Source organism: Suillus clintonianus (genome assembly GCF_016758775.1).
Source record: "Suillus clintonianus strain FC179 chromosome Unknown DEU56scaffold_24, whole genome shotgun sequence".
Lineage (NCBI taxonomy): Eukaryota > Fungi > Basidiomycota > Agaricomycetes > Boletales > Suillaceae > Suillus > Suillus clintonianus.
Window position 1 is genome coordinate 231,082 of NW_024539248.1, and position 27,987 is coordinate 259,068.

The 27,987-nt window shown below is 48.5% G+C and overlaps 13 protein-coding genes across 13 annotated transcripts; 8 read left to right on the forward strand and 5 right to left on the reverse strand.

Moving 5' to 3' along the window:
- Nucleotides 1–293: 293 nt before the first annotated feature.
- On the reverse strand, nt 294–1,894 carry DEU56DRAFT_855388 (NADP-dependent oxidoreductase domain-containing protein). The gene is made up of 6 exons (XM_041355246.1): nt 1,663–1,894; nt 1,568–1,603; nt 1,384–1,518; nt 911–1,321; nt 505–854; nt 294–452 (listed from the first exon to the last, which is right to left on the reverse strand). The coding sequence occupies exons 1-6, from the start codon at nt 1,723–1,725 to the stop codon at nt 419–421; spliced, it is 1,029 nt and encodes a 342-aa protein (XP_041209998.1). The 5' UTR covers nt 1,726–1,894; the 3' UTR covers nt 294–418.
- A 77-nt stretch (nt 1,895–1,971) lies between these two features.
- Nucleotides 1,972–3,775, reverse strand: DEU56DRAFT_795428 (uncharacterized protein). The gene is made up of 4 exons (XM_041352839.1): nt 3,753–3,775; nt 3,542–3,695; nt 3,465–3,485; nt 1,972–3,415 (listed from the first exon to the last, which is right to left on the reverse strand). The coding sequence occupies exons 2-4, from the start codon at nt 3,623–3,625 to the stop codon at nt 2,102–2,104; spliced, it is 1,419 nt and encodes a 472-aa protein (XP_041209999.1). The 5' UTR covers nt 3,626–3,695; nt 3,753–3,775; the 3' UTR covers nt 1,972–2,101.
- Nucleotides 3,776–5,046: 1,271 nt separating this feature from the next.
- On the forward strand, nt 5,047–6,677 carry DEU56DRAFT_795438 (uncharacterized protein). The gene is made up of 3 exons (XM_041352840.1): nt 5,047–5,203; nt 5,254–5,271; nt 5,331–6,677. Exons 1-3 carry the CDS (start codon nt 5,144–5,146, stop codon nt 6,543–6,545), a joined length of 1,293 nt encoding a protein of 430 aa, XP_041210000.1. The 5' UTR covers nt 5,047–5,143; the 3' UTR covers nt 6,546–6,677.
- Nucleotides 6,678–6,791: 114 nt separating this feature from the next.
- On the forward strand, nt 6,792–8,536 carry DEU56DRAFT_270201 (uncharacterized protein). Its single transcript, XM_041345387.1, has 4 exons — nt 6,792–6,986; nt 7,038–7,108; nt 7,162–7,179; nt 7,225–8,536. Exons 2-4 carry the CDS (start codon nt 7,058–7,060, stop codon nt 8,422–8,424), a joined length of 1,269 nt encoding a protein of 422 aa, XP_041210001.1. The 5' UTR covers nt 6,792–6,986; nt 7,038–7,057; the 3' UTR covers nt 8,425–8,536.
- A 38-nt stretch (nt 8,537–8,574) lies between these two features.
- DEU56DRAFT_754864 (uncharacterized protein) lies at nt 8,575–10,845 on the reverse strand (the record flags this gene model as incomplete). The annotated part of the gene is made up of 9 exons (XM_041349857.1): nt 8,575–8,615; nt 8,649–8,793; nt 8,888–8,903; nt 8,972–8,996; nt 9,215–9,328; nt 9,357–9,443; nt 9,509–10,706; nt 10,752–10,769; nt 10,825–10,845. 9 exons carry the CDS (start codon nt 10,843–10,845, stop codon nt 8,575–8,577), a joined length of 1,665 nt encoding a protein of 554 aa, XP_041210002.1.
- A 1,831-nt stretch (nt 10,846–12,676) lies between these two features.
- Nucleotides 12,677–13,429, reverse strand: DEU56DRAFT_270264 (uncharacterized protein; the record flags this gene model as incomplete). Its single annotated transcript, XM_041345388.1, has 2 exons — nt 13,330–13,429; nt 12,677–13,281 (listed from the first exon to the last, which is right to left on the reverse strand). A coding segment is annotated over exon 2 (589 nt), but the record flags the coding sequence as incomplete, so codon positions are not given.
- A 511-nt stretch (nt 13,430–13,940) lies between these two features.
- DEU56DRAFT_795453 (vacuolar protein sorting-associated) lies at nt 13,941–15,013 on the forward strand. The gene is made up of 5 exons (XM_041352841.1): nt 13,941–14,110; nt 14,170–14,383; nt 14,431–14,573; nt 14,636–14,696; nt 14,751–15,013. The coding sequence occupies exons 1-5, from the start codon at nt 13,959–13,961 to the stop codon at nt 14,820–14,822; spliced, it is 642 nt and encodes a 213-aa protein (XP_041210004.1). The 5' UTR covers nt 13,941–13,958; the 3' UTR covers nt 14,823–15,013.
- A 1,109-nt stretch (nt 15,014–16,122) lies between these two features.
- Nucleotides 16,123–16,903, forward strand: DEU56DRAFT_795455 (uncharacterized protein). The gene is made up of 3 exons (XM_041352842.1): nt 16,123–16,172; nt 16,232–16,432; nt 16,484–16,903. The coding sequence occupies exon 3, from the start codon at nt 16,641–16,643 to the stop codon at nt 16,854–16,856; it is 216 nt and encodes a 71-aa protein (XP_041210005.1). The 5' UTR covers nt 16,123–16,172; nt 16,232–16,432; nt 16,484–16,640; the 3' UTR covers nt 16,857–16,903.
- Nucleotides 16,904–16,957: 54 nt separating this feature from the next.
- DEU56DRAFT_855404 (uncharacterized protein) lies at nt 16,958–18,632 on the forward strand. The gene is made up of 2 exons (XM_041355247.1): nt 16,958–17,816; nt 17,872–18,632. Exons 1-2 carry the CDS (start codon nt 17,051–17,053, stop codon nt 18,324–18,326), a joined length of 1,221 nt encoding a protein of 406 aa, XP_041210006.1. The 5' UTR covers nt 16,958–17,050; the 3' UTR covers nt 18,327–18,632.
- Nucleotides 18,633–18,981: 349 nt separating this feature from the next.
- On the reverse strand, nt 18,982–20,975 carry DEU56DRAFT_870735 (L-Aspartase-like protein; the record flags this gene model as incomplete). Its single annotated transcript, XM_041355653.1, has 12 exons — nt 18,982–19,121; nt 19,176–19,298; nt 19,353–19,416; nt 19,472–19,750; nt 19,805–19,894; nt 19,951–20,082; nt 20,132–20,273; nt 20,327–20,430; nt 20,484–20,570; nt 20,627–20,783; nt 20,835–20,920; nt 20,973–20,975. 12 exons carry the CDS (start codon nt 20,973–20,975, stop codon nt 18,982–18,984), a joined length of 1,407 nt encoding a protein of 468 aa, XP_041210007.1.
- Nucleotides 20,976–22,117: 1,142 nt separating this feature from the next.
- Nucleotides 22,118–23,134, forward strand: DEU56DRAFT_795478 (uncharacterized protein). The gene is made up of 4 exons (XM_041352843.1): nt 22,118–22,398; nt 22,455–22,612; nt 22,662–22,854; nt 22,907–23,134. The coding sequence occupies exons 1-4, from the start codon at nt 22,185–22,187 to the stop codon at nt 22,966–22,968; spliced, it is 627 nt and encodes a 208-aa protein (XP_041210008.1). The 5' UTR covers nt 22,118–22,184; the 3' UTR covers nt 22,969–23,134.
- A 422-nt stretch (nt 23,135–23,556) lies between these two features.
- On the forward strand, nt 23,557–24,798 carry DEU56DRAFT_795480 (uncharacterized protein). The gene is made up of 4 exons (XM_041352844.1): nt 23,557–23,755; nt 23,811–23,903; nt 23,962–24,129; nt 24,181–24,798. Exons 1-4 carry the CDS (start codon nt 23,606–23,608, stop codon nt 24,523–24,525), a joined length of 756 nt encoding a protein of 251 aa, XP_041210009.1. The 5' UTR covers nt 23,557–23,605; the 3' UTR covers nt 24,526–24,798.
- Nucleotides 24,799–25,973: 1,175 nt separating this feature from the next.
- DEU56DRAFT_940398 (O-methyltransferase-domain-containing protein) lies at nt 25,974–27,981 on the forward strand (the record flags this gene model as incomplete). The annotated part of the gene is made up of 10 exons (XM_041358889.1): nt 25,974–26,327; nt 26,380–26,387; nt 26,438–26,757; nt 26,807–26,987; nt 27,043–27,164; nt 27,213–27,395; nt 27,450–27,474; nt 27,527–27,568; nt 27,620–27,817; nt 27,865–27,981. The coding sequence occupies exons 1-10, from the start codon at nt 26,141–26,143 to the stop codon at nt 27,979–27,981; spliced, it is 1,383 nt and encodes a 460-aa protein (XP_041210010.1). The 5' UTR covers nt 25,974–26,140.
- Between the last annotated feature and the right edge of the window lie 6 nt (nt 27,982–27,987).

Here is a 27,987-nt window from a genome sequence, read left to right on the forward strand (position 1 = left end):
CAAGGTGCCACAGTCTTGGGACAGTCCAGAGCCATACTATGGGACCCAAAGCGATATCTCATTTATTTCACAGGTCGTTCTAGGACCAGATTCGCATCATTAGAATACGGACAAAATTCCACGATTTCATGATTTCACCAGGTCGGTGGGAATCTTCGTTTAATGATGTCTATACTAACTATCCATTGACAGATGAAAGATATCTTCTCGCGGTGTTGCATGACCCCGCTTCGCTTTTCTATCATACCTCGTTTTCTTACGACTGTATTGGTAGGATCTCTCGGCAATACAAGTTTTTGAAATTGACATCATGATGATCATTCTCTGCTCAGTACGTTACGGCGATAGTGGTATTACAAAATGCTACAGATTTTTGTCTGACGTCTCTTCTTGGGCGCTCCAGGTTGGCTGCAATCATTTAAAGATGTCCATGGACGGCTTTGGGTTCATACCTGAAAAGCGTCGTTAGTCTCATCTCGAATAACCACGAAGCAGAATACGCACGGCTCCTCTAAGTACGAAATTTCCTCCGGGGTGAGCTCGATTCCCTTGATAATACTCTGCTGCAACCTCTCTAGAGAGCTGATACCTACGATAGGGCTCGACACCTTTAATGCAACCCAGGCCAATGCAATCTGGCTCATGTTGCAATTTTTCTTCTTGGCAAGCTCTTCGACGCGGTTGATGATCGTCTCGTCTCCACCGGTCAGCTTTTTCTCGAAAGCGGTTCCATTGAGAGAATTGAGACGTGTCGTCTCAGTGCCAACGGGACGTGCGAGGACACCAGAAGCTAGGGGAGCCCACGGGATGACACCGATACCATTGTACTTGCAATAAGCTAGCATCTCACGTTCCTAAACGCAACGTTAAACTGGCTGAACGAATTTGTACAAAAGAAAATTAGACACACCTCCTCGCGGTAGAGTAGCGAGTACTCATCCTGCATGCTGACGAACTTTGTCCAGCCGTTCCGAGCCGCCACGTCATTCAGCATTGCAAACTGCCAGCAGCGCATGGAGCTAGCACCAATGTAACGGACTTTACCGCTTTGTACGAGGTCGTGAAGAGCTTTCATGGTCTCCTCAGGGGTGACTGTAGCGTCGAAACGGTGGATCTGAAAGAGATCGATGTATGGGGTCTCGAGACGAACGAGGGACGCGTCGACAGCGTTGAATATTGCCGCGCGAGACAGGCCATATTGGTTAACGTACTCGGGAAGCTGTTTGAGGTCGGGTCTGAAGAACGACTGGATTGAAGGATCATCAGCGACAAGACCGTTGCACTTGGTGGCGATTATGATCTGGTGGCGAGGAATATTGTACTATGAAGTCCGTGCATCATTTCAAGATACCATCAATGAATAAGGACATCTGTAAGGCACACCTTTTTGATGAACTTGGCGATGAGAATCTCTGACTCGCCATTTGAGTAAACATTGGCGGTGTCGATGGTGTTGATGCCAAGGTCCCAAGCAGCCTTCATGATTTCGATAGCGGGTTCCTCGTCAAGGACCCAGGACTGTAATAAATTTAGGATGCGATGAATAGAACATGAGATGATGACGTACAGCCCATTTGGATGTCCCAAAGCTCATCGCACCAAGCTATCAAGAATCAGTGACATTTAGTGCTGTGCGCTGGCAACAAGCATTTCGCAACTCACAATTGGCACAGAGACTTTGAGACCAGTCTTGCCAAGGGAGCGGTACTGAACAGTATTGGACATGGTGTTGATGATGAAAGTGATGATGATGTGGTTGTTGATCCTTCTAAGTTCTCAATGAGTATCGTGGCACACAACGGAACCACCCGTCCGCGTCATCGTTGATTGTGGATGTGGGGCAAGGGCGGTCCAGTTCTTGGCATCCAAGACGCGCAAGGCGGCACACCGCGGATCGCGGGAAACGAGTATTTGATAGATTTTGCGTCATGACTCTTGATCAAGGCCTATCGCACTCGAAGAAATAACTTAGGTAGAACTGCGAACAGAAACATACTACGAAGCCGGTAGCGTACAGTAGTAGTAGCACAAAACAGAGACCTTCGCATAACTCCATGAAGCATGAAGCCCAGTGTTATGGGTAACGAGTAAAGCAAAGTCATCATGACGCACGGGATACTACTACTTCGAGTGAAGGAATCAGGGCAACATATTTCGCTCGCTGCTCATCTGTCATCATCACTCCACCACTGAACACCAGACTCTCCAGTGGACAATTCGATTGTGCTAGCAATGCCATCAACTGCTCGTGAGGCCATTGTCGTGCATAGCGAGCTTTAAGCTCGCATAACTCGGGGGATGGTAGTGCATCGAGAGCATCGAACAGAACGTGTATTTGCGACGGCTCTATATAGCGGGCTTCAAACAAGCGTAAATTCGGGAGTGATAAATTTGCGAGCAAGCGAGATACATGTTTCGTGCTCCTAAGGTCATGAGCGATGCGTAAGGATCCAAGTTTGGTGTGTGTGATTGGTGAGTTGGGCTGCATTTTATGGTGGACGCCTGTGAGAAAGGCTAACGAGGAGAGGTTGGGACATCGAGGGAGCAAGGCGGTGACTACATCCAGATAATCAATGGCAACCTCAATATTTGTCAGGTGTGCCAATAGGGGAGTGCAAACAAGAACATCGTTGGATCTGAATGCCGGAAAGGTTATCTTGAGACTGCGCATAGTGAGCGGCAATTGCGACATAGATTGTACAATATCTGTCATTTTAGAACCATCGTATGCGCATACGATCAGCTCCTGGGGTGTTGGGAGGCAAATGAACATGAGTTCAGGTTTGTCGGTCTGGGGGAAACAACGAATGGAGAGAGATGCTATTTGATAGAAGTAAGGCTGAATAAAGCGTCGTAACTTGGTGTTCGAGTTATCATTGCAGCACCAGACTTCCAACGAAAGTGGAAGTCCTCTTGATCGCTTTAGCCATAAGTCATAGCAGAAAGCTATAAACTCCCAGCGTCTGTTGTTGACTTCGTCGCTGTACAACCGCAGCCTGCACCATAAACTAGGCATCCCCACTGCAATATCCCTCCATCGTCGGCATATTCTCGTCAATAACATGGGAGCTAGCGTTTTTGATGGGGGTAATATGTTACTGGTTTCCGGGAGACAGTGAATAAAAATGTGGGATATGACTTCAGGTGGCAAGCGCCCGACTCGAGCTCCCGATGCAATTCGCTTGTGCAACTTCATGGATTGTGTAACCCCGTCCTTCTTTTCGGTGAGTTGCCGGTGAAGATTTTTCATCCCATCCATGACTGTTTCCAGGTCTGAGATCTCGTGCAAAACTGCATCCAACTGCTCCTGGCGTTCATTGATGATGGCGCTGATACTCTGATCTTCGGACTCGGTGACAGAGCAGTTGGCAGTATAAGATCTGCAGGAGTACGGAGTTTCGAGGTCTGCAGAAATCTGGTCATTGTCAATAACAATGCCATCCGATAAAGCGGGACAGGCTTACGATCACTCGTGAACGTGCGAGCTGAAACGAATAGTTATTGTTCTTAAGATGTGATGCCTATAGAACTTGGCACTTACGATGTTACGAAACGCATCGATGATATCCGATTCAGATATCGCAGAGAGACTGGCTCCTGGATTGGCTGTTGAACCCCCTTGCATCTTGACCGTCCAAGATCCTTAGTTGCTAATACTGACACTCGAAGGGCAACATTGAGACTGTAGAGGAGTACTAGTAGAAGGATTGGGCTCGGCGGTTTAGAAAGCAACGCTGCTGTTGATAACTAACTAGAATGATGATTTGTTCCAGGCTAAGACTCGGAGTCAGTGCAAGCGACATTTAAAGCTGGCGTTACGCACCTCAGATCAGTAAATGCTGCCAGTAGAACGATAGTTGCTAGTCTACCTATAGAAGAAGGAAGATAGGAGAGGATAGCCTAGAGTCGTTGATGGATGATTAGTAAGAGGTGGCAAGCTTGTACTACAGTTGATTTTTTTCTGATTCAGAGTGAAGATATCGCTTTTAAGTATTTATTTCGTTAGATCCTGAGCGTCTTAATGTCATATCTTGTGGTCGTTACCAAGTCGTTACATAGTATATCGATATCTCTCTTCGCTAAGTTATCATTCCCTACATCTGCGATCGAGACTCTGAGAGTCAATATCGTTCGTGCCCCATTGGCCTGTCGACATAGCAATTTTCTGTCTAGCCGGGCACGCCCAGTGTATCATCGATGTGATCCTAATGTGACCAGCCCTCTCTCAGCAAGAAAGAGGACGGGGTGTGGACGGTACAGTACGACTGTGAGGAACATGGGCAAGTACTATTGCTCCTGGTCATGGAAGGACACCATAATGAATGAGCGAGTGAATTCCACCAGAGCGAACAACGAACCTTGGAACGTATAGCTTGAAATATCGAAGGAAGGTAGAATTCTCGAAATCCTCACCCAGGGAGGCAAAAAGTTCAGGAATGAACGTACACGTGCAGAGTGTGCCAGGGAAAGGCACCGAGGAGACCATGACAGTGAAACTGACAAGGAATGTATCGTCTATCGGGTTGTCGCTGTTGAGGGCAAATGTTCTTTACAGATCCCTCCATGAGGTTTGACCAGTGGCGGGCGGTCAGTACCCGATGCCTGTAGCATGACGACAAACAAGTTTCAAGATGCAGTGCAGCTACATGAACCGCCGTGACATACAGAAGGCCACTTTATGTGTCTACCCTGGAGGAATTGCCTGTCGAGCGGTGTTTGTTGGGAAGACAATGGAATGACGAAAACGCACCATTCATGAGAATATGTCTGTGGATGTCCAACAGAGGCTGGAATTCCAATACAGAGCTTGGCGCCATCCATCACGGTCCCACAAGCTATGTTCACGCCTGTACCATGTCACAGTGGGAGAAAAAAGAAGCTCGCCGTTCGTCAAGGACTCCGGGTCAGTTCTAAGACCGTCGTGGCATCCGTTGGCCTGTTAGTATAATGAGTCTCCTGGACAAAGCGGCATCAGGCAGGATTACCCTTCCCAAGGTCAATATTGTGTAGGATGAGTGGCTGTTGGATGGCAGCGTGAGATCAATAATGTGTGAATAATTCTTGGCTCCTCTTCAAACCTTCGTCTTCCTCAAACGTCACCTCCGAATACCAGTGATTGAACCTCGCGCTAGCAACCGACATTATGCAAACAGAAGTAAATCTCTTGCCGGCCTCGGATATCATTGCTGCACTGCAGATCATCGTAAGTGCTGAACTTTTAAACAGTCCTCAAATAATAACTCTTCGTTTCAGCTACGTTCACAAGTAATTGTAAGTATATATGTCCGAGTCTATGTGGATGTGTCTGATGCGTTATTGACCATGAGCAGATTCCAGACCTCGAAACCTCGTACTCCCGAACCACATCCCCCAATTCTAATCACTGCGCAATCGAGCTCGAAGACCAGAGCATCAGCGCCATCGTCACCGAACGCCAGCAGCAGATGGACGCGATTTTGCCCCAGATCTCAAGCTTGGAAACAGTCATGGATAGTGTCCAACATCTTCACCGGCAACTCGTCGAGCAGAAGAACAAGATCATCGAATCCATGATATTGCACAAGAGACTCGGATCGGCTCTCTGGCGCTTTCCAACTGAAATCCTAACCCAAATTTTTCACCATTGTCTCCCGCAAATTCCGCAATTCGAGGGATTGCAGCCGCCATCAGAGCTAGAAGTTCCCATGCTGTTGACGAGAATATGCCGACGATGGAGGGAGGTTGCTCTGGGCATGCCCAGTTTGTGGTGTGAGCTGTCTGTGGATGTTGTCGACGTGAATTGGCAACGAGCAGCCTTCTGCTATGATACATGGCTCAAGCGAACACGAGGACATCCGCTCTCGTTAACACTTCAGTTCAACGAATATGACCACTCGACCAAGCTACGGCACCTTCTTCAGCCTTACATCAGTCAAATCACATCCCTATCTGTCGATTTTTACTACCCCGACACACCTGGACTAGTTATCCTCCCAGACTTCTTAGCGCTCGAGGAGCTATCCGTGGTAATTTGTGCTGTTATGCTTACTAATCCTCTACCAGCTATTGGACACTATATCTCGCAATTGTCCACTCTGCGAAGTTTTAGCGTAACAGGGTTGTGGTTTGACCATGAGGACTTGTCCTTTTTCGAACCCGTATGGCCCTGCCTGACAAATGCCACGATCGATATAGACGGACCAGAAACTGCTCTCCACTTACTCCAGCTAGCTCCCAACCTCTCCTCGTTGACGATTCACATGGTGGTCAATGTCATCCAAGCATTAGAGTCATTCACGCATATCAAACTGCAATCCTTACACATCACTTGCGAATCTGAACGCCAATTATCCGACCTGCTTAACGCTCTCTCACTCCCCACTCTACGCGTACTCGATGTTCGCGACGTACTAGAATGGCCTCACAAGGAGTTCAAGGCATTCCTGCTGCGGTCGAGGTGTCCTCTGGAGAGCCTGATCGTCCGTGGTGGAGCGACGACAGATGAGCAGCGGGCGGAGTATATTACCCTTGTTCCTTCGTTCCAAATTGTAGCGCGAGGACTCTGATAAGAGTCTTGATACTTTTAGTTATTAGACATGATCATGTACTGTTAGCAGATCTCTCTTCGCAGTTCAAGGTATTACACTATTCTTCAGCATTTGTAATAGTACCCTGATCTGCGGGCATTTGTCTTCCAGTGGCCAGCAAGTGATTGCGTTCAGCCTTTGATCAGCGTTCAAGCTCTCCAACTACGACTACCTTGATATCAATAATCGTGGTCATTTTATGTTGGGAGTGCGTGATTTCTAATGGTGGTTCTCGGACTTCCTACCTTGAGGATTGATATAATAAGTTTCTGGCCAAAGTCATCAAACCGATTACGTCGCTGTGCAAGGGTCAGTACTCGGGAGGTGTTGTTGAACCGGAGATGTGGGTACACTCTTCACTGGGCCAGGTGACGCGGTCGTGCCGCGGTGTACGAATAAATTTTCGCCCATTGTTGTCTCGTTGAGTGTTCTCTTAAATCTTCGTTTTCCTTGAACGTCTCATGAACTCAGGATTTCCCTAGCAAACAAACATGCAGACAGACAATCCAAAATCGGACATCATGGCGGCACTGCAGAAAATCGTAAGTGCCGAAACTTTACACCCTTTTCTGCGAATAATAACCCAACGCTTCAGCTACGTTCACAAGCAACAGTATGTCTGTGTGTATCTATACAGTGCGTTATTGACCACCAACAGGTGCCAAACCTTGAAACACCTTACTCCCAAGCCACTTTCCTCAATCCTAATCACTGTGCGATCGAGCTCAAAGAACAGAGCCTCAACGCCATCATCACCGAACGGCAGCAGGAGTTGGATACCGTTTTGCACGAAATCTCAGACCTGCAAACGCTTATGGATAGACTCGTCGAAAAGAAGGTCAAGATCGTCGAGTCCATTAATTTGCACAAGAGACTCAGATCGGCTCTGTGGCGCTTGCCAGCTGAAGTCCTCTCCCATATTTTCGTTAACTGTCTCCCGGAAGACAAGTATCTGTTGCCCGCGTTAAATCTGGCTCCCATTCTGTTGACCAGAATATGCCGACGATGGAGGGAGGTTGCTGTGGGCACACCCAGTTTATGGTGCAGGCTGCGGTTGGAAGTCGAGAGCGGTGATTGGCAGAAGAGAGCTTTCTGTTATGAATCATGGCTCAAGCGAACTATAGAGTGTCCGCTCTCACTGGCACTACGATGCGACGATGACTGGACCCGAGTACAAAGGCTTGTTCAACCTTACACTGCTCAAATATCGTCGCTCTCTATCGATTTTTGGGAGCGTGATACACCTGGCGTTAGGGTGCTCGCAGGCTGCCAAGCCCTTGAGGAGCTGTCCGTGATCATCACTGATGAAGTGTTCTGTGGCGCTCTGCTAGCTAGTATTGGACGCGCTATCTCGCAGCTGCCGTCCACTCTGTGCAATCTCAGTGTAACAGGGTGGGAACTTGACCCTAGGGTCATATCCACTTTCAATCCTGTATGGGCGCACCTGACAACAGTCGAGATCCACGCACGGGGATCAGTCTCTGCTCTCCACTTACTCCAGCTAGCTCCCAATCTCTCCTCGTTGACAATTCGCATAGAATCTCACGGCATCCAAGCGGCGTTGGAGTCGTTCACACACACCAAACTTCAATTCTTACACATAACTTGTGTACAGTATTCACGCACACCCCAATTATCTGGCCTGCTCGATGCTCTATCCCTCCCCACTCTACGCGTTCTTTATATTCGCAGCGCAGGAGGGTGGCCCCATAAGGCGTTCAAGGCATTCCTGACACGGTCAGAGTGTCGACTGGAGACCCTGCTCGTCGGCAGTGAAGGGACGACGGCAGACAAGCAGCGGGCGGAATATGTTACCCTTGTCCCTTCGATCCAATATGTAGGGCCATCACCCTGGTAATGTCGGTGTTGATACTTTGCACTAGTCGTCACAGATTTCGCAATGGAATAATCAGTCTACTCTGTACATATGTTAAGTTATCAGCCATATAAAAGACTCATCTTTTCGCGCCTGTTTTTTTAGGTGATCAACGTCTCGCGTCAGCTGCAGCTAGTGTCTCGCAGACGGCACGATCTCAAGTGTCGTTTCATCTTGTTAAAATGACGGTTAGTCTAGTAACGCACCTACCGCATTACCTTGCTCCATCTCGACTTCGCGTTGCGCAAGTAGTAACCCTCCACCGCCGGGCACCTCGGACGGCCCTCCACGTGGTGTAGCCCTATATCTAATAACAATGTTCTCCATGCCTTTGACCGGACTGTGCAGCATCTGGCATATGACCAAGTCGACGGGCGTAGCTATTTTGATGTGGTCGTGCCGTGCCTCAGGATGACAGTCGACTCAAAAGCAAATTTCTCCTCACTTTGATCATCGGTGCGCTGCAAACCATCGTAAATGTTCACTTCTACTAGTATGGACACTCGCGTCTTTATATAGTGATACTTACCGCTCATGCCTAGGAAACTGCGTTGCTATACAACACTACAACCGGGTAGCCTTTCCTGGCAAGCGGGGCAAGTGCTCAGCGCTCATCCATGGAGATGCAAGTATTAGTATTGCAGCAGTGTTTTTACGTCCTAGATTCAATTCCTGCCAGACTTAGTAAAATGCATATAGGCCGCTAGAGAATACTCTGCTGCATGCACGCGTCTTCTCTCGCAAAGTAATGTGGTGCGTGCGTAAGACTGACCATTGCTGGAGAAGATGTCATGACATTTGAGATCGTGCCGTCTGCGCTGTATGTGCTGATAGAGTGACAAAGCCGTTCGTTCTAGATCGCTTGTTAGTTGCTTGGAATCGAAATCTACATCATACCGTAGTTCTTTCTTTACCTATCGTATATATGTAGTATTCTGGATACTCCCGACACTCCCGTTTAATGCGCGACGCCCATTGTCGTTTCCTTTCACTATCCGAGACTGAGGGTACGTGCGTTCATTTATAGCAATTCCACTCACACCGACTTACCATAGACTAATCCTACCTGTGGCTAGGTATTCGTCATATTCCGCTCGCTGCTTATCTCCCGGTGTCATTCGACCGCCGAAGCCCAGGCTCTTCAATGGACACTTTGACCGTGCCAGGAATGCCTTGAACTCCATGTGGGGCCACGCTCCTATATTGTGAAGATAAAGAACTCGTAAAGCTGGTAGCGAGAGTGCATCGAGCAGGGCAGATAATTTGGGCCCTCGGCGCGAGCTATTTTCACAAATGATTTCGAAGGATTTAAGTTTGGTGTGTGTGAATGACTCGAACGCCGTTTGGATGCCGTGAGATATTGCGTGAATCGTCAACGAGGAGAGATTGGGAGCTAGCTGGAGTAAGTGGAGAGCAGTGCCTGATTCCTGTACGAGGATCTCGACTGTTGTCAGGTGGGCCCATACGGGATCGAAAGTGGATACGTCCCCGAGGCTAAGTGCCCACCCTGCTACACTGAGATTGCACAGAGTGGACGGCAGCTGCGAGATAGCGCGTCCAACACGAGCTAGCATATCGTCACCAGCCATATCATCAGAAAAGGTCACGGACAGCTCCTCAAGGGCTTGGCAGCCTGTGAGCACCATAAGTTCAGGTGTGTCTGATGCCCAAAAATCAATAGAGAGAGACGATATTTGAGTGAAGTAAGGTTGAAGGAGGTTTTGTACTTGGGTCCAGTGACCGTTGCATTGGAGTTCCAGCGAGAGCGGACATCCTAGGGTTCGCTTGAGCCATGAGTCATAACAGAAGGCTCCCTGCCACTTCCAGTCATCGTATTCGGTTTTCAACTGTAGCCTGCACCATAAACTGGGCATGGCCACGGCAACCTCCTTCCATCGTCGGCATATTCTCGTCAACAGCATGGGAGCCACCCCGGGTGTGGGCAACAAATACTTGTCTCCCGGGAGACAGTAAACGAAAATGTGGGAGAGGACTTCAGTTGGCAAGCGCCACAGAGCCGATCTGAGTCTCTTATGCAAATTAATGGACTCGACGATCTTGACCTTCTTTTCGACGAGTTGCTGGTGAAGGTTTTGAATACTATCCATAACTGTTTGCAGGTCTGAGATCTCGTGCAAAACGGTATCCAACTGCTGCTGCCGTTCGGTGATGATGGCATTGAAGCTCCGGTCTTTGAGCTCGATTGCGCAGTGATTAGGATTGGGTATAGCTGCTCGGGAGTACGTGGTTTCGAGGTCTAGCATCTGCTGACGGTCAATAACGCACCAGATACATAGCCATAGACATACCGTTGCTTGTGAACCTAGCTGAAGCGTTTGGTTATTATTCGCACAAAAGAGTGTTTAGAATGTCAACACTTACGATTTTCTGCAGTGCAGTCATGATTTCCGAGGTCGGTAAGAGATTGCCTTTTGGACTGACTGTCTGCATGTTATTTGTAGCTAGCGCGAGGTCAAGGTCAGCACTAGGCGATAGAGTCAATGTGACGTTGTTTGGTTCTGTTGAATTCTAAAGCCCACCCACAAATTTCCCACAGGGGCGACTCCGAGCCGGCGGCGGAGTTCTTTGGAAGTGTTTGAGGCTCTCTGGGGAACTCAACATACGATGCCAATTGTGGCTCCGATAATGGACGATCGCAGAGCTGACCTGACAAAGCGTGAGTTTCCTTTTCTATCTTACGATCAATGTTTGTGACTGCGCAGGCGTAATATTGCGATATGAATGTAGCAACTTGGGCCCAGTAAATACTTGGGACACTTTTCACATCCTCAAATTTGTTCACCCTTCACCATCTGCAGGAAATGTATACTGAACGCCCATGAGGCACTTGTCTTACATACTCAAACGAATCCTGCCCCCTGCCTCCAATAATAATGCAAATTCAATAAGCGATGCATTCCTCGCCAGCTTCATTGGCAGTACTAGTCTCCTCAACGTCTGTACTTGATGCACACTCAGTATGTATCTATTGACAAGGAAAGAAAGCTAAAATTGTCTCCAGGCCTTTTCCCTCCGTGGACCATATTTTTGAGTATACTTATCTGTCGAAGTTGTAACTAATGAAAATTTTGCAGACAACGTTCCTTACTCGTATTTCAAGCTTTACGCGCCTATCATCACATGCTCCGATGGGTTTTACCCACTGTTGTACTACGGTGTTCTACCTTTACATTCCCTTGTCATTAACTACTTGTGACCAGGAGCGATACTCAACACTTTCCTCATTATCACGCCATCTCACACCTCCTCTTTCTTGAGGAGACAGGGCCGGCCACAGCCAGTATCCCTGCTCAAACCAGAGCCTACTCTACATTCACACTAGGCCAACGTCAGCAGAAAATACAACTGAAAGATCCACGCTTCTGGCTAAAATGACGCCCGTATTTTGGCTGCACCCCTGACTTTATCGACGTCTGTGGTACCGATCCTTGAAACGGGACCAGCTGAAGGTAGGCCCCCTTTCTGTTTCAGCGTGCTTAACCTGGGTCCGTAGATCGTGTACAAATTATCAAATATTTGATACAGCAGAATCACTCATGGATGCGTTTCGCAATGGCATGCTCAAGCGCGTGCCTCCTGTGTCAGAACAAGAAGAGGACTTCTCTCGGAATACACGAGAGCGTATTGATGCCTTAATCGACCTCGGTAATCTTCCGGGCAGGACCTCCTTCGTTCCGTATCTTTGCATAATCTCAAGGTCATCAATATGAGGCCATTCTTCGACCTTATAGGCTTATCTTTTTTTCAGTCCTGTATGGGCCTACCTGACACACACACACTTTATCTGGCCTGCTCGATACTCTTTCACTCCCCAACTTGTGCATGCTTGAAGTGCACTATGGCCTCATGAGGATCCAAAAACATTCTTGGCACGGTCAAAGTGTCCCCTGATTTTCGGTAGTCGCAAGTGCAATACATTGCCCTCATTCCTTCCCACGAAGTATTAGTGGATCACAGTAGTAAATACTTTTGACAATACTCTATCATTACATATTTCGTGAAATGACATTATCAGGGCTGGCAGAGATGCAGTGAGACTTGGGGAGCATCATAATTCCCGAAGCCGACAGTAGATCAGGGCGAAGTATCAGAAATTAAACCACCCGTGGAATGTTGTCCAATTTCTTGCCGCAAACCACTGTATCCCCGCAAGAGCCTTGCAGTCAACCTTGTGACCGTCCACCCAGGCTTTCTTCTGACAAACCTAGTAAAGGGCTCGAGTCAGACACGCATCTTGAATTGGAAAAAACATCATCAACGCTCACCTCCCCGCAATATGATGCTTGTTTGCAGCGGGAACACAAGAGCAAGGGCGTACTGTCAGAGGTGTTCTCCTCTTTACCACAATACCCACAGCATCCTGACTGATCCTTGCGCAGTGCAACCACATCACTTGCCTTCAGAAGTTGGTCGAGCGAGCATGGTATGATTTTGAGAAGGCCGTCTTCTTCGACGCGTATGCCGACGCTCATGTCTAGGAAGCCATGTTGTTGACCATACAGTACAGCAACTGTGTGACCTTCCTTGATTTGCGGAACGAGCGGCCGTCCGCGGTCATCTGTGTGCAGCCCGATGGTAATGACCTGACCATCTTTATCCTTTACCCGCAATAGGACGCGGGTCAGACCGATCGAGGCGACAATCTCGCCGAGGAAGCACCAGTGCTGTATGGGTGAAAATGTGGATGGTGGACCCTCTTCGTAGTAGGTGGAAGGGACTTCATTCTCATCCGGAAGGTCGCTGAATGTTGGGAAGTGGATGCTATTGCGCAGGAGGCTTTTGTAATTCTCGGTTTGTGGCATTGTTTGATACAGGGAACTGATTCAAGTTGAGCTTGTAATAGATTTCGAGGAAGAAAGACCAAACCTATGAGTTTCTGTGTCTTGGAAGCTGCTTAACCTCAAGTTGAATTGGACGATGTAATAAAAAGACGAGAGTAAGTCCAGGAAATGGAGATGGACACTCTGTGAGCGTCTGTAGGGCGTGTTTCGGGCGTGTTATGGGCGTATCTGGGTCCCAGTCTGGGTCTAGACTCGTGACCAGCCCGTCTATCGACGGCTTGCCTCATACGACGAATTGGCCATGAGTCTAGCCTAGATCCATGTCAGCCGGTTCATTATTACGTCAGGCGTAGCGCCTGTACTTGGATTGAACCACAGACAGTGAATGCGGCATGGATGAGATGGACTACAGTTATTGATTATGATGCGTCAAAGCAAGAAAAGGCGCTGATGTATAAGTACTCGGTGACGGTGGGTGCGGCATGCACGAAAGAGGCAGACGAAGGCGCTGATGCATAACTGCGAGTGTGAGAGGTAGGTTCGCATGACCAGAACAGAATGCATCATTGTACTGACAGGCGTTGAGGCCTCGTTGAGGATGAACAACCGTTACCGTATCACCGTGTTCTAGATGCGTGACAAACAGCGGCAAACAATTGACCCCATGACAAATCGCTGAGCTGTAACTTGGTTCAGGAGAAAGATCTCTCGAAGATGGCAACCCTTTCGCTGGACGAAGAAGTTCGACTATTCACGAACAATGCCGAGCGAGAGAAGTACAATCTACTTGGTACATTGTACGGGATCATCGTCGCCCTTGACTACCTCGAGCGCGCCTACGTTCGTGATGCAATTACCGCAGCACAGTATGTTCCCATTCTAAATTCATTGCAAGTCAGACTTAGGGATTCATACGCTGCAAGAGATACTCCCCTGCATGCACGCGTCTTCTTTCGCAATACATGACCATGCTCAAGCTTGTCAAGGACTCCGTTCCTTCCATCGAGGAGTTCATGACGCGATATCGGATGGACAATCCTGCGGCATTACATCGCATACGAGTTGGCGTACCTGCTACTGTTGAGCACTCCAGTGAGGCAGGACCTGAGACTGGAAAGTGGATCGCAGAGACGACACAGGTTGGAATTTTGTGCTGAAGTCTTTCTCTTTCTAACCAATAACGCAGAACTTTATCACATTCATGGACGCGTTGAAGCTTAGGCTGCGCGCTAAGGATCAACTTCACCCGATCTTGCAAGAACTTGTCACAGGGTATGCTAGGTTCAAGGGGAGCAAGGATTGGGAGGGACGAAGCAAAATGGTCAGCTGGTGCGTCCCATTCTGTTGCTTGCTTGCTTTCGGTATCTCGGGCTTACGTTGGATATTTTCAGGCTCATTACTTTGAACAGCATGAAAGCATCCGAAGAAATCACAGAAGAACAGTCGCGGCAGGTAGGTTTACGACCTTTGTTGACGCGCATGCGCTTCATGCTGATATTTTCATAGCTTTCATTTGACATCGAACATGCATATGCCGAATTCTTCAGAAGTTTGAGCAGTGGTAAGGAGAGATCGTAACGAAGTTGGTTATACGGCCCTCGATTATTTCATATTCGGGCGGTCCCGCTTTGTTTTACTAATATGGGAAATCAATGATGTGCAATTGGGGAATCTTGTAGGACCCAAGCATACTGCGTGCCCTTTCGTGGGCAGCCTCACTTGATACACGAGGCTCCGTGATTAATGCAGCAAGCGCTGTCCACTAGGACATATATGTCATTCAGTTGCTGTGCCGCTGTGCACGGATCTGTCTTGCGCGTTCCGGCGTCAATCCGGCGTACATAGTTATCCGTAATCTCGTGAGTCGTGATGAGCTGATGCCAATTTTGGACTTCTAGCGTGACGTAGAGAAAATTCGGATGCCGGGTAAGTTAAGTTCAATGGCCATAGCATTAAATCGACCCGCAGTTTTGCCAGTGGTTACACGTCGTTGGGCGGTTGGTCAATGCCCTTCATATCCGACTCACCGGTTTTCGCATTCGATACACCTTCCGCATGTCATACCTTCGTGACATGTCATACTGATGTTCGCCAGCCGTTTCTGTGCTGACAATAGTGGTTCAACGATTATGCTGTAATTCATTTCGTTGCGTCGCTGATCGCTGATCCAGGCTGAATTTATATGGGTGAATCTTTTAGAGCCCTCGGATATTATGGACGATCTAATCCATTTGCTCAGGTGAAACCTAAGTCTATAGTGACAATGCTATATATACTTGTGAGCCTTGCTCATATCCTTGCAACTGTGCTATTTCTCATGCATGTAGTTTCGCTACGTTGGCGGACTGTTCGCAGCCTATGTAAGTTCCGGTATCTCAATGGATACGGGAATCCGTAGTTATATTGATAGTCCACTAGTCTGTAGGTGGTTGGTGTCGGTTTTTCATCTTATAGTTTCATCATTGTACCAGGGAATCTGCAGACAGCATGCAGCTGTTTCGCCTCCTCCAATCTACCTGCTAATCTGACTTGCCTCCGTTCAGGGGTTCATCTGGGCAACACACCGCACATTCTGTTGAATTCTGATCGAGGTGACGCCCGTTCCTCGCCCATAGATGTGACTTTCACGATCATTTCCTTGATGTGTCTTTCTTTTATCGTGATGTTTTCTAGGTGTTATCAAATACGAAGCCCAGATGTGAGTCGAGTGTGCAGATTCTATTGCTGTGGATGGTGAGTGTTTCCCGCTAGCCTGTGCTCGTTGACGATCACTCTAACAGCGGTTATGTTGATGCGTCCGTCCGTCCGCAATGTATCAGCATCAAAGATCGTGATCGTAGCGCTCTTTGCGCTTTTTTGATGGTGAATTTGTCTGATGGGATCTTGGTTGGCCTGGCCTCGCTATCGGTACGAATAGTGACTCGAGTGGTGAGTGTCTTGCTTCAGATGAGCCAGCATTCGTGGGGAATAACGGAGATGGATATCAGAGACCCACAGTCGCGTGTCGAATGTGAATTCGCGAATGACGTTTTTACGTGATTCTGCCGAGTTTTCTTCGGGAGGTTTTCGCATTTGACCTCGCTGCACGCGTTTCGTCGTACATGTGCTCGAATGCGGCGCCTACGATCGTAATTGAAGATACACGACGGTCTGACAATTCGATTCAAAGATCATACACTGTGGTTCTTGTGGGTACTCTGCTTGAACAATTGGCACGGGATTTATAAAAAGCCTGATAGCCACTGTGTCTAACTGTCTTCCCACCCTCAACATCCTGCCTATGATCAATGCACTGAGAACTTCTTGTTCGCTACTCAGCCAATTCCTTCTCAACATTCAGTAATTCATGGTCATACCAAGGCTTGTTATCAACGCCCGCGAATTTTATGAGAAGGAATGCAAATACACGAGAGTGCGAATGACTTGCAGCACTTGATTTTTATTTCTTCGATGGTGCTCCTGGCAATCACAAACGCACAAGCGCCACAGATCTACCATTCTCTGGCAAGCGCTGTGATAACTCTGCAAGTGGGAATCGGACACTCTTCTCTTAGAAGTTCTATGCATGTTAACATTGAAATATTTTTGCATGGGGGAATCAGACACTTCTAGAAATTCCAAGAGAACCGGTCGGCCTATCTTATCTCGGCATTAGTGGCTGTGCTATTTAAATTGATGTGGCTATATAAGACTCTCGGAAACCAATTATCGACGAGACCGCAGCTGGCTGTGTCTCCCGTATAACATTCCGGACCTTTCGATATAAACCTCCTCCTCCTCCGTTCATACTTTTCATTTCAGAACTGATGTCGCCAACAAACCCTTACCGCTCAACCCATTCCAGCCAACCAGCTGGGTCCTCCTCGAGCTCGAGCGCTTTTCAGTATGGGTCTGCGGCACCCCCACGTGTGGCAGATCCAGTAGGACTTGAAGAGGAAATGCCCCCAGCGTACACTCTATCTGCAGACACTCACCATGGAGAGACCACAGTAGAAGTCGGTCCTCGCAGACCCTTCCAACAACCCCCACGACCCAGTAATACACACAGACCATCACATTCACATTCCTCCTCGCATTCCCATTCATCGCATACTACGTCCTCATCATCACATTCTCAGCCGCTGTCCCCGTCCCAACAGCATTCACAGCGCCCGCCATGGCCAACTCCTGTCTCATCTTCTGGCTCAAACTCGTGGTCTACGTACCCTAGTCAGCAAAACCAGCGCCGAGGGGGCGGCGTAGTTGGGGCACTCCTTGGTACAGTACGCGATGCAGTGGATGCTGTTTCGGGTGTACATGAACAGCAGATGCGGACGATGCAGCAATCGCAAGCGGGTACCTATGCAGCTCCATACCCACAGTCTTCTACCTCTGGTATGACGCAGAGCCCTTATACGCCGCCTTACCAGGGGGGTCAAGGACCCGTCCCTGGGGTGCATTCTGCGCAGCAGACCCCTCCGCGGAGCATTCCGGATGACGGGAGTCCGACTAGAACACCCGCGCCTGGACATCCTTTGCTGAATAACGGACAACTCCTCGTGTACCCCAATAAGGACCACATATGTGTCAAATGTCCGTGTATTCACATCCTCTCCGAGTTCCCTAACTCACACTACTCCCTTTTTAGGCCAAAATACCGGGTACAAAAACTATGATCCCTCCCACCCCTGCAGAAAGTGCTGGGATAAATACGGGAAACCGTATGTCGGCGCCTTGACATATACAACCTGGAACACCGAGTCGTCATCTCGTAACTCCAAGTATCAGCGTGCTCTACCCAGTTTTGCCCCACCACAGGCATCGCAGGTCTCAATGCAGCCCTCGAATTATACTGGCCAGCCGCCATATGTCGCTCAACCACAGGCGCCCGCACCTTACGGGCAGCACCTATACGTATATAATCCAATAATAGGCATGGGCCAATCCCCACCCGTCCCGCATGCCGTTCCTGTGCGCCCAGGTGACCCACGCCTGGGGGGTCAATTGTGCTGGAAGTGCGGAGGCACAGGAACGTTACCTCTCTTGATCATTGACGTGCGACCGTGCTCGGTGTGCGGCGGAATTGGACGCATTTTGCGATAGGTGCGTGGATGTTCGAACAGGCGATACTAATATAAAGGGAAATTGGTACGGTTACAAAATTGATACGATATGTTATTCACCACTGTTGTTAATGTTTTCTGGGCGGCACACTTTCATATGTACTAGTAACATTCATCACGTTGTACTTGTTTTCGAATCAATTTTCATTTTCTGATGGGCAACATTACCCGTACCTTCGCGCTTTAGAACAAGAGGGCTTACTACTCCCGACATCAGGAACTGTACTTCTATCAATCAAGCTGAAGGCATGTATTACAAATGTGTTGTGATCGCATATCCTGCCACCGTATCAACACGTCATGCAGTTAAGTTTAAGAAGGATGTGATAATCAGAATCTCGCCCTAATGAGGCTCCAATTCAGAACGAGAATGATCTACTAGTTTGGTCGTTCGCGGGAAGGTCTGTACAGCCAAAGTACCGCAGTAGAAGATCATCAAACGTATTTGGTAGGGGGACACCCGCACGACGGTCAGGCCGCGGCCGACTTAGAGGCGTATTACATTGATCTTGTACCACACGGTGACTGTCCACACCGCACAAAGGCTCTTTTGAAATTTTTGACACAGCTCCATAACAGCACGCAACAAAATCATCATCACTCCACAGTAGACAGTGATGATGAACAATTTGTGACTATACGTCATCTGGGTACAACATCAGCTCCGGGCGCACTTTCTCATCAAATTCCTCAGGTGTCAGGAATCCGAGCGTAACCGTCGCCTCCTTCAGCGTCGTTCCTTCCTTGTGCGCTTTCTTGGCGCACTTAGCCACATCTGCAAAGTATGATCGACTTCTAGTGGATTTGCACACTTATAATTAGCACCCACTATCATAGCCAAGGTGGCTGTTTAGGACCGTTGCCAGCATCAAACTCTCGTTTAGGAGGTGGTTGATGCGCTTCTCGTTGGCCTGGATGCCAACCACGCAATTCTTTGTAAACGAGCGCGAGGCTGAACAGACAAGATCAACACGCCAGCAAGGGTCATTGTAGTATGGAAACTTACCATCAGAAAGAAGTCGAATGTTCTGCAGCACGTTCATTATTATAACGGGTTTGAAGACGTTGAGCTAATTTGAGGAAATAAACATTAGATAACAGACGTGCTGCGTGAGGTATGAATACCTCAAAGTGTCCGCTGGCACCAGCAATGCTGACAGTGGTCTGACTGCCCATCACTTGAGCAGCGACCATAGTCACAGCCTCGCACTGTGTAGGATTGACCTTTCCGGGCATGATGCTGCTGCCGGGCTCGTTCTCGGGAAGAATGAGTTCACCGAAACCACAGCGAGGACCAGAGCCAAGGAACCGAATATCATTGGCAATCTTCATCAGCGAACATGCGATGACATTCAGAGCACCATGTGCCTCAACAAGGGCATCGTGGCAAGCCAGCGCTTCAAACTGTGGGTTTTGATCAGAAGTCTGATGAAGCACAAGTTATGAGATGAGTCTTACCTTGTTAGGCGCGGTCTGGAATTCTAAGCCTGTAATTTTGGATATCTCGGCTGCAATCTTCACATCGAAACCCTTTTTAGTGTTAAGACCCTGCACGCCACTTGAGCACCTATATTAAATAATCGGCTGGATGTTATAAGGCTCACCGTACCAACAGCAGTTCCACCCTGAGCCAAAAGGCTTAAGCGAGGAAGGACGTCTTTAGCACGAGCGATGCCATTATCGATTTGCTGAACATATCCGCTGAATTCCTGACCAAGAGTCAGAGGAGTAGCATCCTGATAACGATAAGACGGCGTTAAAATTTAAAGCCGACCCTGCCAATACCTGCAAGTGCGTCCGTCCAATTTTGATAATGTGGCTGAATGACTGAACCTTTTCGTTAAGCGCATCCCTAAGTTCTGTCAATGCCGGAAGCAGCGAATGGCAAATTTCAGTCATGGCGGCAACGTGCATAGCTGTCGGGAAGCTACAGTCACCAGTAAATTGGTTTAATCAAGCATTCTTTGCGCAACAACTCACGTATCGTTACTACTCTGGCTCATGTTAACGTGGTCATTGGGATGAACCGGTTTCTTGGAACCGAGTTCACCGCCAAGAAGTTCTATCGCACGATTCGAGATCACCTGTCGACCAACTAGGTAAGGCTATTGAGCACTCAAGCATGTGATATGCTCACCTCGTTCACGTTCATGTTGGTTTGAGTTCCACTCCCAGTCTGAAAAACAACCAAGGGGAAGTGGTCCATGAGCTTTCCGGAAATGACCTAAACCAAAGCTCAGTTCGAAACACACATCCGAAGCTTGGGTCGCAATGTCTCACATCATCAGCTGCTTTCTGGATGGCTTCGCCTATTTTAGGATCTAGGCCATAGCTGACATTAATGACGGATGCCGCCTTCTTCACCACGCCAAAGGCCTTGATTAGGGGAGGTGGTAGTCGTTGTGAGGGACCGCCGATGTCGAAGTTTTGTAGTGACCTGAGGGAAAGGCTCAGTTATAAGTATGCACCTCTGGTCGAATATACATACCGCTGTGTTTGTGCCCCCCAATAGCGATCGGCTGGGACCTGGAGCTCACCGAAGGTGTCACGTTCAGTGCGGAAGGACTGGTTTGACTGATGGTGATAGCTTCAGTCCATCTCTGCTGAGTGGGATCATATAACTTACCATGATGAAAAGTTATACGTGGTTAGAGGAGTCCCGGTCTCTTCGCATGGAGGAGCTGTTCATAGTGGTGCTCGGAAGGAACCGGGTACTACCGGGTACTGTAGTTTTCCCCTATCACGCATCCCAACTTGCGTTGGTACCCTCCCAAACTGGGCAGAGTTCTCATTTTGATGGTTCTGAGAACGGCATCGAAACGCACATTCGACTCAAGCCCGCACGGGCAATAATGGATGCTTCATTCCATGTATGGGCGAAGGACTCTGCTGTATTGCGTTCTGACTTGCCCTCCACCGTTCACACCCGGCGAACATGACCCACGGTGTCACGCTGAAGAATTGAAGAATCCCGGGATGCAAATAGGGGACCTAATGAGGCCTGGCTTCGGACGCAGGTTTACGGACCGCAGCCAACCGACCCGCTTCCCCAACTCTGTTCACTACGCGCCAGCACGAGGACGTTCCGGAGACCATTTACGTCCATCCACGTCGTCCTTCTCTGGCACGTCGCCTTCCCCCTTGGGTGCCTGAAATTGTAATTCATCCACGAATGCTGGGTGTTCCAAATTGCTCTGGCCTCTGACGCGTCGGTGAAGTGTCAGATGAGTATTTTTTGATAGTTGGGAATGTGGATAATAGATCAGTGCTGCAAAATTGATACCAAAAATCATCACTCACATCCCTTACACATTTGCGGAATAGTCTCGCTCCTTCAGCAAATTGAGGTCAAGCACTATGAACGCACAGAGGTGAAAGTCCCTGTTGTTGGCAAAGCCGAACTCCCAGAGAGTTTGCAGGGTTTCTTCATCATCAGGAGTATCCTGCCTCTATGATTGGTACACTACATTCAACTTGTTGCTACCGAAAAACTCCCTGAATCATAACTCCTGACAGAAAGTAGCATGAACGAAAAGGTGCCGATTCGAATAAGGATTTTTACTTACAAATATTAAGCATGCTTCCAGGATATGGCAGGTAGCAGGCGTCTTGCGCGAAGTGTGGCTCTACGTGCACAATCCATTGGTCCACAAGTTAGGTAGATGAAGATGAATCACAATCGTTTCTGAAGTTCGGTACCAAGTCTACACTCACGTGACCGTGACACACGCGTCAAAAACACAAGACCCAATGCCATTAAATTTAGACCAACACCGTTAGAGACACCAAGTACTGCTTCCAGCTCTCACCTCTTTGCCTCTTATACTCAACTTTATAAATGTCGTCGCTTACGCCGCTCAAGGCATCTATCATCAGCCTCAAGCCACATAGAAATGAGGCTGCACTCCGGATTCGCAACAGTTCTGCCGCCCTCATCGCTCTACTCTTCCTTACGCATCTTACTCCAGCACCGTCGCTATGGACAGCTATAGATGTCGTTTTTAATGATTTAGGAGAAGGAAAATCCGCATTCTGGATAATGTGCGCTGCTGGTGAGTGAATTTACTTGCTCCAATTTGCCAACGAAGTCGCTGATAGCAGTTTCTAGAGTTGGCCATGCTAGGTCTCTTCACCCTGAACGTCCTTCAGGCAGCTATAGCGCTCATGTATCCGCCCAAACCACTCCCGCTCACGCCGTCACCTTCGAAGAGCATCAAGACACCACAATCACAACTACAAAAACGTCGTCACGTGTTGTCACCTCATGTAAAGTCCTGATATCTCCGAGCGAATGTACTTAACTGACGATAAATAGACGAGCCCACAACCGCAGCGCACTTTCTCTCCATACGTTTCCTCTCCTGTGTCAACGCCTTCTCGCACCCTCCAATACTCCATTCCCGGACCCACGCCTCCGCCTTTTTCCTCACTGAACTCCTCGACCGGTATGCCACAAACACCGTCCCCTTTATCTGCATACCGAGGCAAGCATTCAGCGAGCATAGGACGTGAGTCATCATGTGTACCTCCATCCTTGCTCCGTTCTCATCATTTTATCAGATGCGTTCAATGGCTCGATCCTCAGTAGACTCACAAAGGACGATGAAGAAGATGAGGAGTAAATGTAGATTTGTAATGCGGTATTTTTGTTTTAGATTATGTCCATTGCTAGGTGTTTCTGCGTTCTTCCAGAGTGCAATTGATAGAGTCACTTGCAAATGTGGGAATATTTGCAGCGTGCAGATTGCGTGCATCCTTCCGATGGCCACGCGCATCGCGCATGCCCGCCAATCCAGTGCTGTGACCAGTGAGTCATAGCACATCTCGTTCCTTGTGAGTTACATCATGGCGCGTACTAGGGCCATCATATCGCACTGACTAACAAATTGGCTGAATTAGGACAGTGATTAACGCCCGTCTTCATGTTTATCAGACCACTACTTCGAGCAGCCCTTCCGGGCATGCCGTGAGACTACTGAGGGGCGGTGAGCCGACACGTGTGATCTTAATGTTCCTCTTGAGATCATATAATGGTACACGAGACCACGGCATTCCCTGGCACGAGTACAGAGAATGCCAATCTGAGAGAATAAAATCGAAGGCATGTTTCTTCAGGAAGGTCGCTGATTATCGATCCGTAGATGCTGTGTCGATGGAAAAAAAAACAAAGAAGGTTAGTTGGGCCTTGGGGTAGGGTCAAAAGGGAACGAAGAGTTAGTGCGAGCGTTCACGCTCCATCCCACACTTTCGATAGACATCATGATTTCCAAACCCCAAGCTTTCACGGGTACACCGGGTTTTTCGATCGCAAGACCCTCTGATGCCGAATTTCGCCGCCTTCACAATGCAAGGCATGAGGACATTGCCCAAGCTTTGGACATGGCTCCTGACGATTTCTTGGACTTCAAGGTACACTTTCATCCCCTTGAAATATTTCCTGCTGAATCGAGCATCCGGATAACAGAGACGAGTGCGCCAAGAAATGAATGTATCGCTCGACTACTCAAAGAAATTCGACGAACAAGATCCTTCAGCGTGGCAAAGATTTATACAATGGGTGGGTCATTTTTTTTCACTGCTGTAGTGCTTTGATTATTCTAACAACTTATTTTAAGTCTTATGATGCCATGCCCTCCCTGATGTCGAAATACGAAGATGCTTGGCCAGTCGAGTTATACGTCAGGATCACCATCAGTAAGCGTATCGCACAAGAGCGCTTCAATTTCCGAAAGGCGATGGCAAAGTATAAACGGACGATGGTATTGAGGTCTTCTTCTTCGGCAGTAAGTCAATTCAACACCTTCCCTCCTTCTGTCCACGCTCATTATGTACAGAAAGGTGAATCGGAGATGTCACCAGCCGACCCGCCGCCGCCCTACGACCACGAAGATCTAGCCACGGGCAGCGAGACTCCTGGTGCGCAGATGCATCCGGACGCTGCTCCCGACAACATCAAGACATTTTTACAATCCTGTGACTTTGATCTCGGGCATCTCACTAGTATTTTCGTCACCCGACGAGCAGGTCTTTTCAATTTGGAAAGGCTGGAACTTGTTGCGTCGTGGCCTGCCGCCCTGAGGCGCGACCACTTGGAGAGACACTTTGGCACTATGCTCGATGACGTCGAGATAGAAGTGTTGAACAAGCGGTTCATCGAGATGAGCCATGCGCAAATTTGACTTTGGGTCATGTGGGCATTGTGATGTAAATTAGGCTGATTACTGAACCTCGTCATCGTGCAATCGAAGTTGCTAGAGTTCACAGCTATAGGGAGGCTAATAGAATCTGAAAAATCTATTACTGAGCCTTACGACACATGATCCACCATTCAATGGGATGATATGACAACTCCGTTTCAGACTCTGGCCCATAATGGTTGTCGCTGCCACTTGGCAGCCACGACGACTGGCCGTCCGTAGCTCTGTCACCAACCCCCGAAAGGACACTTGTGGTGCCACCCAGAGTTGATTACGATGATGGGTTTTAAGGTCGAGACAATTTGCCTCCACCCTCACTTCAGACTTTGCGAAAAAGTGGTACGGCACACTTATTCCATTGCAGTCAGATGTGCGGGACTGCACAGGTCGCAGTCTAACGTGAAGGCACCTTGTAATACAGCTGTCAGGGTTGGAGAAGACTCCTTTCTTGAGAAGGTTGGATGCCGTTGCCAGCTTGTTGGAGGCGCCGACACTGTGGCGGGGGTGAATAACGTGAGTCGCCAACGTAACTATATTCCATTCGAAACAAGGGCTAAAAAAACGGTGAGAGGAAGGGTTGTCACTATACGAAACTTCTATTGAAATTGAAATGATTCCAGGAAGAAGTGTTGAAACGACCGTGAAGACTCGGAGTCCTGATACTCCAGAGGTTGCTTATGTCAGCGAATATTCAAGTTGAAATTTTGAACTTTAACTGATTCAGAGTACCTAGCTAGTAGCTATAGTTGCCAATTGTTGTGCTAGCTGAGGAAGGAGCACTTCAATTCTCCACAAGAATACAATGGCCGAAGGTTCTTGCGGTGTGGTCCTTTGGGCTTGAAGAGAAGACTCGGCCAGATGCGCGGCGGCTCGGGTAGGCGATGATTTGCAAGGCTTGCACCGCACCTTCAAGATTCTGAGCCAGCCTGTATGTACAACCCCATCAACGTACGGCGATACCATCTTAACATTCAGTCATACGTTGCGCTGAATCATATTCTGAGCAGAATCCAACCAAGCCTTGCATTCGACTGGCCGTCAATTGGCAACTGGCACCTGGTGAACAAGCCTATCAAATTTGCCGATCTTGATGTGGCAAAGAATCGTGTCCTTATGCTAGAACTCCGAACCCCGGATGCTTCTAGTTATGTTCCACCACTGCAGGTCACTAGGTTCTAGCTGGCAAATACGCTCTGGATGGAATCCGTGACGAGAATGTATTAGTATGAAATCCTGCAAAACACTGGTTTAGTGTCTTATTTGTCGTGACTTCACCCTCTCTAACGTTTTCGATTGTATGATAGCTCGGAAAGGCGAACGTTACTGAACTCTCCGGATATCAAATACAGCCAATTGTGCTATTGATGGGTTGGTCTTGCCACACCGTATAGTTAGACCGTCACCTCTTTGACGGAAGTGACTTTTCTGGGAGATGGCGGTCTAATTACGCGATTGGAAGACAGTCGTTCCTTGTTTATTTTGTTGGCTGTTTTGGACCCGGCACCGTGGATCAGTATGGTACGGGTGTGCCTGGGCCAAGGCATAAAAGCCCATAAAGTCTGAGAGACTTTGTTGATTCTTTCCAGCAAACCGCACCATGGCCCACGTAGAACTTGACCGTCTGCAAGCATGCTTGATTTTCGCACTCGATACACTCCGGAAGGAGATGGACAACTCTCAGCTTCCTCCCCTCAGTCAAGAAAGCACAGTGGATCACCCATTGGACGACGCAACAACCTATCTACCAAGTACGGGGTTGTTTGAAGCTCGCCGCCTCTCTCTAGGTACGTCATTGTGTTTTACGCACAAGTATGGATAACCTTAATTAACGTCCAGCATGCCTGGTTGGTCACTAACTAAGCCCTGCTTTTCATTCATTTGAGTACCCTTCTAGGGAGAGATAAAGAACCTTATCCAGTCGCCTTTGGATAAGTGCATGGAAGAGAGGTTCACGGTATATGGCGTCGCCTGCACCGATACCCTCATCAAGACTGGTATCATCGATTACATGTCTGACTTGCCAAACCCCTCCCAAGGCGTCCCGGCCGCTGAACTGGCATCAAAGTTTGAACTTGATTCTCAAAAACTTGTTCCCATTCTCCGCTGCTGCGCAGCCAGTGGTTGGGTTAGGGAGACCCGTGATTCCGCATTTGCTTTAAACAGATGCTCGCGCACTTTCATTGAAGGTCATGCGGGTCGGAGACTGAACTTTTCGTGAGCTTTTCACTGTACAAGCGACCGCCAGGGCTAAAATTTTTGGTAGTATGCCTGGGTTTATGTCGATGGTAGAAACCATACCACACTGGGTGGCGGAATCGGATTGGAAACTATCGCGTTCTCCAGAGCAAACTGCTTTTCAGATTGCGTTCAACACACCCCTGTTGTCGTTCTCCTGGGTTATGGAGAATCCAGATGTCCTCGTTCCCATTGCGGATCATCTCCAGGTCAGTCATTCTGTGAGAGAGTTGCAGAGAGCTGATCGGAATTTTGCTGTTTTAGGTATTCGGTGACATCTCTACGCCGAGCATCGTGGCAGACTACCCATGGGAACGGCTGGAAACACCCGTCATCGTTGATTGTGGTGGGGGCGAGGGTGGCCTAATTTCGGCCATTCTGGATGCGTGAGCCCCTGGCAGATATTCATATTCCGGAGGTCTCAGTCATAGCAGGCACCCTTCCTTCCGGGCCATCGTGCAGGATATGGAGAATGTGGTCGCACTGACAAGTTCGATTATGGAAGAACGCCGGCCTCGTGATATTGAAAATGGTGTACTTAAGGTGGAAGCCCACGACTTTTTCCAGCCTCAGCCACGGATCGGAAACGAGTATAGCTTTATCTTGCGTCATATAATGTAAGTATTCGTTTCTCTTATTTTGTGTTTGCTTATACCAGCACTACGTCAAAGGCATGATTGGCCGGACAAAGAAGCGGTCGGTGTTGTGCATCCTACTTCAATTGCATCCATATCTGACTTTGACTCAGGCGACAATACTGGGAAACGTAGCTAGTGCACTGGGTCCCAAGGTCAATAGTCAAATTTACAGATCAATGTGTTGTGTCTGATGCATTTTACAGTCCAAGATACTCATCATCGACATGGTAGCTGTCCCGAACTCAGATGCCACTACCACCACGAGCGCCAAATCCTTACTTAATAGCGGTGCTAAAGGTCCCGACTACAGGATTCCATCGCACTTTGGCTCAGCATCTAAAATTGTAAGCGGTTCCTCGGTGCACATGCTGACCATGATCAACGGTTGCGAGAGGTCTTTGGTGCGTGCAAAACAAAGTTTGACGATGTGTTACTGAAGATTGAACAGCGTGAGTGGGAGAAACTTGTGAAGAGATGCGGGCTCCGCATCACGAATATTTACCCCCTGCGAGCTCACACTTCCATTATTGAATGTGCACTGGACACACGAGCAGTGAAGTTGTAAAAGTGT